We start from the raw sequence: 11021 nt of genomic DNA, 5'->3' as shown, positions 1-11021 counted from the left end.
TATAAAAAGCTTAAACACTGTGGTTCACATTCACACACTTAAGTTGTAACATTATCAAAAGTTGTGTGTGTATATGAGAATACTGTGGTGTTGGCGGTAGACCTTATGGAGACTGGTAAGTCTGTAATTTACTGCATTTTATTCTGAAATCCAAGGCAAAACCACCTACTTTTACTTGGATTTTGACCTTTGTATACAATTTATGCCACCATACTAATCTGCTAAAAGATTTAAGCATTGTCTAGATCAGACATAACATTCTAATCCAACACGAGGTAAAAATAAGCCTTTTTAAACTGTGTGTGAAAGTATGTGTGTGTGCGTGCGTGCAACTCCAATTATTGCTGTAACCAAGCTCTCGCACCCAAGTGCATGTAGTGGGGTCAAAGGGTCAAACAGATAGATGGTAGGTTGAGACTCAACAAGCAACAAAGAAAACAAATCATTCTAATAAGCTTATAAAATATGTATGAGTGCTGGTGGCAGAACATGCTTACATATTTAACCTTGTTAGCAAATTGCTTCTCACTGTATGGAAGCCCAGTTCCAAATGACTTGCACACCATCTAGTGGTTCGAAAATAGAGGCATGACTGCAGGATTTGGATGAAATAATCGTGAAAATAGGGTGATGGCGCTGTTCCTCTGCTGTAGTCATAGTTAATAAATCAGTTTTTACAAGAACTGTTTCTTGTAGTATGAGTGAGCAAAGGACCTGTCATCGGCTGAAAGAGACATGGTAGCACAGAGCAATCATTTAACATGACTGATCAATTATCTGGTCTAAACATGTGGCAGGGTGCCTCCAGATATTCTGGCTGTGGGCTTGTGTGCTTTCGTTTTGCTTGTGTAATCAGTGTGAGTGTAATCCATGACCATGCTACAATTCCGTATCGGTCCATACAGTGTCGGCATAGTGGACTGAAACAGTTTATCTGACACGGAAGGATGTGTACCCACCCACAGCCAGCTCCCTGAATCAAACACACAGGACAAGCAGTGACCGTACTTTTGTTTTTTCTTTTGACTGAGCTGAAATACACTAGATCCTCTCTATAAGTACAGAAATTAGTCACATTAATATATGGACTTTCCTTAATGCATCTTATGGATCCTCACATTTTTTGTATCTGGTCAAAATGAAAACTCTACATTTCTCATTTAATTCAAGAAAAGTGAAATGAAGGCGTCACCACAAACTGTTCTGATTGTGCTTTATTCTTTAATTCATCTCTGTGTTTGGCTCTGCCAATCTGTAAACCCACGGCTAAATAATAAATAAACAGATAAAATTATTACAGTATTAACTCATTACATACTGTATATAAACAGAGGAACAGGCATGTTTTCAACATAGACTTAACCACTGCTGTAGAAAAATAAATCTAAGCATCGGAAATCAAAATAGCCACAAATGAAGCAGATAACCCGCCGGTGGAGGAATGCACAGCGTGAGGTGTCTGTAAGGCAACTGGAGCGTAGACAGCGCACTGTGTGTGCATGAGTGGCAATGTGGCACCATGGAATAGACACCGCTACAGTCAAAACAAATAAAAAAATAAAAAGGAACAAAGAGCCTGTCGCATGTGTCTTTGACGTGACAATGCTCTCAGGTTTGATTTTGGTACAAACTGGACTTTAGAATTAAACACATTATAATCTTCTGAACAAACAATCCTCATCTCCTCTTTTCAAGGTGCATTATCTGTGGACTCGTGTCCACCCCTTCCCCAAACTCTCTCAACCACGTGTCCAAAAAGGCTGTCAAAGTCCTGGGAAAAGACGAGGCAATTGTTTGATGGAATCAAACATCTCAGAGTATGTTTGTTGATGTAAACAGTGGACAGTGACCAGGTGCCAGTGAGGTCAATCATCGCAGCAGCACACCTTTGCCTAGCAGCTCTTCTGGCGGTCACTCCAAGTCCTGAAGGTTGATTGTGCTTCCTGTGAACTGGGAGTTGTCAGAGCCGTTGTCATCCTCTGCAATCACTGAAGGTTCCTTTGAGGAAACAGTCAGAGCTCAGTTCATTTATCGATCATCATCATCGACATTACACTCACACCATGTGGAAAAGTTATGCAAATGAACTGTTCACATCCACTCAGGTCAGCCAGAGCTTGGCAATGTAATCTGTTCACTTTCATTCTGAAACTGAAACGTCATCGACATGGAAATACATGCTGTAAAGTGCTTCTTAAACACAAGGCTCAAAATCATTTGATGTAATTTAGTTCACTTGTTTTTTCCTTCTGTTTTTTTATCTACATTTATCACTTTATCCCAGTGTTCGCATGTGTGAATGTAATGAAATGTTTAAAATTTGTTTTGCTGTGAAATATAACCCCACTGTGTCATTAGGTGGACTTGTGTTACATCTGCAGGCACTGTTAATATCAATAAAAGACATCAGAAATTGAAGAAACTAAGAAAACTTCTCTCACCTGTAAAATGTTGACAGGCAGGTCAGCAGAGAGCTGAGAGTGGGAGCTGGAGGGCTGAGAGCTCAGCTGGAAGGCCAGGTCGCCGTCACTGGCCGGGTCGTCCTGCACGTACACATACTTTGATCAGCATGACTTTCAACAACAGCTGCATATGATGCAGTTATTCAGTGCAGTCAGTACCGTCCTATATGAAAAATGCTTTTCTCAACACAAAGCAAAATGTTATTTTATTGTCAGGTAGTAACATGATCCAGCAACATCAGGTCTTGGGAAACAAACTATCATGTCTGGGGATCTCACCTGCAGCAGCTGAATCTGGACATATTGGGCCCCGGTGACGGGGTCACGCAGAGTCAGGCCCCCATTGGCTGCTGCAGCTCCCTCACCATAATGAGCCCCAGAGGGAGCCATTGGTGCTGGTGCTGCCTTTGCTCCTTTAGATTTTCTCTGACTCGACCCTGAACTCCCTGGATTGAGCAAAGAGAACGCCATCATCACTAAGTGTTGAACGGTCTCTGTCCAGTCTGAATGAGGAGAATTAAACAAAGGCCTGTCTTACCAGAGGAGGCGGAAGGACCTCTTTGCTTCTTCTTCTTGGCCAGCTGGATGGCTCTGTAGTCAGTCCTAGCTGAGCCCCCACTCTCCTGACATACCAAATGGATACACACAGGTCACTACACAAACCCACCAACATTACCTAGGCTTTTGAGGGCGAACACCAACTACAGTCAAGCTTCTTGGAGCACATATTTGGGTCATTTCCTAAAACCCAATCCTTTCATACCACTGGATACAAAAAGCAAATCCCTTGAAAAAGACAACTTCACCAATTTAGCATTGCAGGTTTGTAAAAAAAAAAGGATCAAAATCGATGAAGACAACTAGAATAATTGTCTTTATATTCTATCTATTCTTGTTGCCGTTACCTGGCACCTACAACATTACTCACAGTGCAACTCAACTGCAGCAAGTTTGGTCGTGTTACCCTAGTCGTGCCTCAAGCCGCAAGCTCAAGCAGAGATCAGTCATCTGTGCAGTGATACCACATTTATCAGATTTCACACAGCTCCCTCTGGCTGTGTAAAATGGGTGGAGACCTGTGCTGCATGACAGCATGACCACTCACCAGGAAGCTGCTTGGTGACACAGCGTTGAGTTCCTGGTCTTTCTGTGGGCTGAAGCTGCTGCTGTGACCGGGGAAAACAAACTGGGTGAGGACTTTTCCTCCATCTTGAGGTCCCAGCACCTCCACACAGCCCAGCAGAGGCCCCGATCCCCCCGGCCCACCCACCTCCACCACCTTTGAGGGTGAGGCCAGAAGTTCAGCAACAGGGGCCACCACCAGGGAGGCTGTGGGCTCCACGCTCAGAGCACTGGAGGAGCTGAGTGGGTGCTGCAAAGTAGGGTCCACAGAGGCACCAGCACTCTGCATGGTGAGAGCTGTAAGGTTTCCCAGGGCCTCTGGGTTTACCGTCTGCACATCATCCAGATTGAGACTGCCTTGTGGGGGCAGGACATCACCCACTGTTCCTTCCAGACCGTGGTGGTGGCCCATGTCAGCACTGGCTGCCAGGATAAGAGGGTCCACAGCTTTGGCCAATGTGGTGCTAGCGCTGGTACAGAGTGTGGTGCTGACAGAGGAGGGGTCGATGGTGAGGATTCCTGAGCTGACCAGGGAGAGGTCCATGGTGAAAGTGCCATTAGAGCTGTTCCCACCGACAGGAATTCCTACTCCTATACCAGTGGCGGGCACAGTGCCTCCAGGCACAGCAGAGAAAAGAGAGCTGAGGTCCAAGTTGGTAAGCTGGTCGCCCCCGGCAATACTTGGCCCTGCAACCGTTGTTGGGGTGGAGCTGATGAGCTCGCTGCTGGGGGTCAGGGAGGGCGTGGTCTCCATCTGGCTAAGAACATCTGGGATGGAGAAGAGGGAAAGGACTGGAGGTTATAGGATAGTGTTGTCAAAAAATATCGTTTTTTTGACATATCCATTCTGAATATTTTCAATGGTTTAAATACTCATTTTCCGCAATATCGATACTGAAAATACACTCTAACAATCTCTTCTCCCCGACAGTGAGCTGACCCCCAACCCGCTGGCAAAAGATACAAGCAAGCCCATTTGCGAGGGACGGTACAGAGCGGTACTAACACAATCAACTAAACAAAGCACCTGCAGGACCGACACTCTGACCTCTATAAAGAACCCTGAGAGGTTGGAGCCGTCTCCCCTTTCAACATCACTGAAGTATTAAACAAGATGGCACAGTACATGGTTGTTGATAAGCTAGTTGTCCTGTTGTTGGCTCAACAGACATTTGTAATTCTCAAAACTAAACTAATCCCCTCAGAATATCAGACGGCAGAGTTTCAGCGGTCAGAGGTAAATTAACTGATGCTGTTCTGCTGAACACAAAGTACTATTAACTTTACTGTCTAAGATAAGTCAATTATATAATTTAGTCGTCAAATAATCAATATTTTTCCAGGTATTGTATTGAAGTTCCAGTATCGTGACAATACTATCATAGGATAGTAAATATTTTCCAAGAAACGTAATGAAATAAATTATTTACGTTTAAACTGTTTTATACAAACAAAAACAAAAGACTCTTCACAGTCATCTTAAAGCTAGTAGTAACTCCAACACACATCAGTAATTACACAAAGTGATCACAAACAGAAAATGTCATCAGTTGGAAAGATGGATGCACTGACCAGCATAGCATAGCAAATAACAGCTTCTGGAGAAGTTTAGAGAAGTTTGTTTTCTGAGGAACGTCCTGTACACCCAGAAATAGTTTTGTATGTTTTGGTGTATAGTCTGAACAATTGTTGAATTTTTAGCATAGCCTAGCTAAGTACTATTGCTGAATATTTATGGGTTTCATAATAACATTCTCACAACTACATGTGAAAATTCCACATGCACATTTCTGTGTGTTTTTATTGCATCTTTCTGCCATGGCTGTGTGCTGTGGCTTAGACTGCATGTTAACATGGTGGTTTTCTAATATCTCCGCTAAATTAGCATTTTCAATACATTAACAGAAAATTGGAATTTAGTCATAGCAGCCCAACTTTTGTGAAAGCAGTTTAGCCTCTGGGGCTTCCTAGAACTCACTGTACAGTAATTTACACATTTAATGTAAGCATTCTGGGGTACGATTGACACTATACGGAGGGTTTTGCTTTTCTTGCTCCATTAATGACATCGGAGACTGTCTTAATGAAATTAATGTTTAGTATTTATGCCTTCCTATTATGGGGATATGGGCATATGGGGAATGTGATTAGCTGCAGACTTACAGTCACTCCTTACCCAAGATGGCTTCTCATTGTCACAAACAATTTGCCTGATGAAGCACAAGCACTGCAAACAAATGTATTACTGCGTGTTTGACTGATGTGTGGGAGTTTATTTATTTATTTATTTGTCATTCCAGCCAAACCTCTTCGAGGGCGTTTTATGGTGTATTTTCTGGATTTTTGATTTTTTGTCTGCTAAGATAAGCTTCCATTCAGCAGCATATCATTAAGTTGCACAAATATAAAAGTGGGCCACCTGTGAGTTGCAACACTCTAGTTAAGTAGGTTATGTAGTATTACACCCCCCCACTGTCAAACAATTCCATTAAACGCATTACTTTTTAGGTCATGAGCCAACAGCGAAGCTTACTAACCAGGACTGAGGTGGTGGTGTTTGAGCATGTGGCTTTTAAGGCTGCTGCGGGAGGAGAAGTGTTTGGAGCAGTTGGCCACAGGGCAGCGGGTCCTCAGGGTGCTGGCGTCCTGCTTATGCTTCTTGGAGTGTATGTACAGGCTGCTGCGTGCTGAGAACTTGGCATTACAGCCTGAAAAACATATACGGGACAAATGTTTTCCTTACCTGTTTAGAAAATGTGAAACTACTTTATTTAACTGCACTGCATTTAACGGTATGAAAGAATAAATAATAACTTCTCTGTGTTCCTTTGTAACTGATAGTCTTGTTTGATAAAAAAAAAAACAACATGTATAAGCCATGTTCCTGCTCCTGTGTTTTGGTACCTGTACGTACCTTCTGCATGGCACTGGAAGGGTTTGGTGCCCAGATGGGTGATACTGTGACCCTTGAGGTGCTCTGCGCGGGTGAAGGATTTCCCACAACCCTCCTCTGTGCAGACAAAGCGACGATCATCATCATGTTTCCTGACAAACGCAGAAGGAGACTGTGTTAAGTGACACCCTTTTCACACACAGACTCTCCCTACATCATACAGACCACATGAGAAAAAAAACAAACTCCAATTTTGATGGAACTATATCAAGAGCTAAAATAACACTTCATATGGCAATGGGAACCAAAATCATGACAACCTAGTACAATTCAGTAGTAAAGCAAAACTGCAGCTGCAAGGTGAAGTTTACTAAAACACAAAGAGACGTTAACAGGAAACATGCAGTGTCAAAACATACAAGAACTGTATCAACACCACAGTGGCACTACACTAAAACTAAGCTGACGGTATGCCATGGCCTAGTTCTACAAAACCTGTTGTATTTAATGCAGAATCTAGTGTGTGAACCACAAAACCTGAAGCCCTGAGTAATGTCAAAAGGTGAAATGTCTAAAGTCGAGATGGCTCTGCTCCTTATTACTTCTTTGACATTGACAGAGCCTGCTGGTGCACATGTTTATGTTGCTGGGAAAGCTCTTACCGTTTATGTCGGAGCAACTTAGACATGCTGGTGAAGGACCAGCCACAGCCCTCCGAGTCACAGACAAACGGCCTCTCACCTGCAAACAAGAAATTCGAAGTTTATTTACCGCTGAACAGGATGTATGACCTGTATCAGCAAGACGGATTAGTTGGTGCAGAGCTAACCATAGGCCTAACCCAGGCCTCCTGCTATCACAAAACTGGCACACTTTTATCCAGTGCAACCTATGCTGCACGGCTAACCTGCTCCAGAGTGAGTTCAGTTCAGAGGATATAGTCCCGACATATTCTTCCAGTGACCGGTTTGTAATCATAATGTTTTGCGAATATGCAGCATTAACAGCTTCTCTCTTCTGAAATGAGCAAACAGAGAGCAACACATTCACAGCATCATGTGACTGAGGAATGACTTGTTCTTTGAGAAAACAGCCTCAAACCTCTCTGTGGCCCTCAATACTCACTCCATACTAAATTGCAGAATTGAAATAAGGTTCTATCAGAGCACTTGTTGCCTGCCCTTTTATCTTTAGATTGAGCTAAATAGCAGTAGAGCCCTGAACCACTGAGGGTTATGTTTTAGCAATATTACTGACCCTCTAATCTAGCATCATCTTACCCGTATGACTTCTCATATGGATTTTGAGACGGCAGGCTTTGTCATACGTCTTGTCGCAGCCTGGGTAGGTGCAGGTGAAGTGACCCGTTTCCCTGAAGTGAGTGCGATTGTGGGAGAACAGGGCACTGAAGGTGATGAAGGTTTTCTCGCAGCCTGCACAGGACAGAAGCGAACACATAAGAAGGAAGGATTGACTGAAAAGTGCATTTTGTACCAGGAATATATTAGCACATAAGACTGTTAAATTTTACATCTAGCTTACTGCAACAATATGATTTTACAGGGAAACTTTTCTGAGATAAAGGAAAATGTTTAAGAGAAATCAAATGAGCTTCCCAAACAGCCGCCAGAGTCCACCGCCTAGAGAAAATGAGGCTCCTTAATATAAAATGCTTTGCTTGATAGAGATGGTGAGTGCGATTTGTACAGTTAATTTCAATAACCCTACACATTAGCTGCCCCAAATGCTTTGTGCAGCTTTGTGGTCATTTGCTTCATATTCAATGTAACCAGTGTGCAGTTGTACAATACCAGACCATCAGGCAACAGCAGGTGGAGTAAATGTATATGTGAAAAGAGGAAGTTGTAAAATGAAACAAACAGTCAGCTTGTGTTACCTGGGAATTCACACTTGTGGGGCCTCTGCGGCTCAAAGTGGACCCTCTGGTGATTGGTGAGTCGTGTAGCACTGCGAAACCTCTCGCTGCAGATCTCGCAGATGAAGGCGTTATCCTGCTCATGTACTTTGACGTGAGCCTTGAGGTTGTAGACTGTGGTGAAACGCCGCCCGCAGCCTTCAAACTGACAGGTGTGTGGCCGCTGCTTGTCATGGGACTGAAGATGGCGTTTTAGCTTATAAGATGTGGCAAAAGCCCAGCCGCAGCCTTCTATAGTGCACTGGTAGGGGCGCGGGTCCTCCGCATGGTTCAGAAGGTGAACCTTGAGTTTCTGACGTGTGTCAAATGTACAGGAGCAGGCCGGTTCTGGGCAGCCAAAAGAGGCCACAGTCTCTTTCTTGGACCTGATTAGGGGTACAGAATGAAAGTCCCCACTATCACAGTCTGCCACAGTGGCTTTGGGGTGTGGGGTGACCAGATCCGCCTCCGTTACAGCACACAGCGCCCCAGCCTCCTGCTTGATAATGGGACAGGAATCCAGAGAAGTGCCAAGCTCTGATAATGAGCAGTCATCCACCAGAGCCAGCTCAGAGTCACTCACAGACAAACCAGGCCTGGGCTCTTCCTGCTGGCTGTTGTTGGACACTGCCAGCGTGCTGATCTTCCCGATGGATTTAGTGCCACCATCATAGTTGAGAAGAACAATATCCTCGTGGTCTTTCATGCCTAGGTGCTCCTTTAAACTGACCATGTCATCCTCTTTGTGTACATACCCCTCTGGTGGAGCAGCGAGTGTCAGTATCCCGTTTTCTATGGTTACTATGATGCTTTGGTTGTTGATCGTGATAGTTCCGGAAAAGGTTTCACCAGCAGGCGGACTTGTGGAGGCCGTGGACGGGTTTGCACTGTCCTGCAGTCCCGTTGAATTTGAAATGAAGTCCGAGGTGTCCATGGCTTCCACGATGCCCGAGTTCCCTGCAATCAAGGCACTGCTCTCGTCAATACGGGAGTGCGACGAAAGCTCCCGCACCAGTTTACTTTCATTGTTTTCGGTGCAAATCTGGCCACAAATCTTATCGCCATATTTGTTTGTCAAAACAACGTCTTCGACAATGTGGTGATAAACAGTCTGTTTAGCATTAGCCAAGGCAGAGTTGTCGTTAAGTAAACTGAAAACGTGCTCAGTTTTTTTCAAGATCTGGCTATCAAGACAGTTCAAGTTGTCATTAGATCCACAGAGAATAACGTCACTGCTGTTTCCGACCTCCATGGAGCAGCCGGGGCTTGCTTTAGAGCACTCTGGCCTTTTACCTTTCATTTTATCGCCGTTCTCAGGTGATACATCCGGTCGCTGTTGGCGTGCCTCGCAGCTGCCATCCTCTTGAACGACATTACAAACCACATACAGTTCCTGGGCGGTTTTGTCTGCTCTGTTCGCCCTAGTGAAGCTCCCCGGTGCAGCAGCTATGTGGTTGGCCAGCGAGGGCTGCTTGAAGGCGCCGTCCTCACGCTGCTGCCGTAAAACTGGAAACGGTAACGTTAAGTGCCGCTGCGGGATCTGTTCCTCTTCCTCTTCGAACAGCGGCAGCGCCATTTGCATTACAGAATCCCCGCTTTCTATCCCGTATTTCCAGGCAGTTCTAACAAAGTCATGCGAACCAAGCAGTGCGTTGAGCTCATTGTCTTTCTCCGTGTTCACGTTATAAAGTCCGACACTCGGTCTACTAACCGGTAAACTGTTTTTATCGGTTGCTTGCGGCTTGCTGACAGGCGAACAGGCAGCCCCGCTTCCATTTTCTGCCAGTAGGTGAAACGGTGATGTCCTCGGCCTAGTGTTGTTGTTGTTGTCACTCTGTGGCTCAGGGGACTCCAATAGGCCACCCGCTTCACTTTCAGTGGAAATAAAATGATGTGTTGACCCTGTCGCTGATCGAAGTGTAGACGAAGCGGTTCTGTGTGCGGCGCCATGTTGAGAGTGAATGTTTTGGGCACCAGAAAGCCCCTGGATTTCCATCTTGGTATCCCTGTAGCAGCGACACAGAAAAGGCCCGCCCTAGTAAATGGAGGCGATCCGGAGATCCACTACACAGTTTATAACAGTTCAGGTGCTGCGTTCAAGATCAATATGGAAATCCTGCAGCCAGGGATGAAGCGGCCAACCTCGGCGATGTACAGAAAGTTGTGTTTGCCTATTTATCTACCCAAAGCCTTGTGAATTAAGAAGTTTCAGTTTGAAGTTCGGCGATACGACTTTTAATGTTAGTTATTTAAGACACCCAAGTTTGACACTTGCATGTAAGGCATCTGATGCCTACACTAACAGACTCTAAAGACTGTATGGTAACGTTAGGTGTGTCAAACCTTGAGGCCGGAGCTACTAGGAGTGCTTGAAGGTAGCAACAGCATCATTGACTTTAGTTAAACTGTGGAGTGGACTTTCTAGGAGTGGATCAGCGTTGGATTTGTCAATACCAATGACCAGTTATCAATTTATCGGTGTGATCCATTCTACTAATGATGCTTTAACTGTTAATTGTAATTTGAAGCCAAAACTCTTTTGATAACTTCAAAAAATCAACTATTCCAGTCACAGGCGGTGTTTTTTCATTGTATTTCCTCTGAGTGGCAGTGCAGTACTATAAAACAA

The 11021-nt window shown here is 44.5% G+C and overlaps 1 protein-coding gene across 1 annotated transcript; it reads right to left on the bottom strand.

Moving 5' to 3' along the window:
- Positions 1 to 1199: 1199 nt before the first annotated feature.
- On the bottom strand, positions 1200 to 10440 carry si:dkey-156n14.3 (zinc finger protein ZXDC). The gene is made up of 10 exons (XM_046075166.1): positions 8375 to 10440; positions 7758 to 7910; positions 7140 to 7218; positions 6499 to 6629; positions 6122 to 6292; positions 3568 to 4352; positions 3001 to 3085; positions 2742 to 2908; positions 2442 to 2543; positions 1200 to 1998 (listed from the first exon to the last, which is right to left on the bottom strand). The coding sequence occupies exons 1-10, from the start codon at positions 10386 to 10388 to the stop codon at positions 1912 to 1914; spliced, it is 3774 nt and encodes a 1257-aa protein (XP_045931122.1). The 5' UTR covers positions 10389 to 10440; the 3' UTR covers positions 1200 to 1911.
- Between the last annotated feature and the right edge of the window lie 581 nt (positions 10441 to 11021).

The sequence above is a fragment of the Micropterus dolomieu genome, linkage group LG18, assembly GCF_021292245.1.
Source record: "Micropterus dolomieu isolate WLL.071019.BEF.003 ecotype Adirondacks linkage group LG18, ASM2129224v1, whole genome shotgun sequence".
Lineage (NCBI taxonomy): Eukaryota > Metazoa > Chordata > Actinopteri > Centrarchiformes > Centrarchidae > Micropterus > Micropterus dolomieu.
This window is presented reverse-complemented; position numbering and strand designations above follow the sequence as displayed.

Coding starts and splice junctions, on each gene's coding strand:
- si:dkey-156n14.3 (XM_046075166.1), bottom strand. CDS start 10,388: ATGGAAATCCAGGGGCTTTCTGGTGCCCAAAACATTCACTCTCAACAT. Junction 2,909..3,000: donor AGGTCCTTCCGCCTCCTCTG/GTAAGACAGGCC, acceptor TGCTCAATCCAG/GGAGTTCAGGGTCGAGTCAG. Junction 2,544..2,741: donor TCCAGATTCAGCTGCTGCAG/GTGAGATCCCCA, acceptor GTGTACGTGCAG/GACGACCCGGCCAGTGACGG.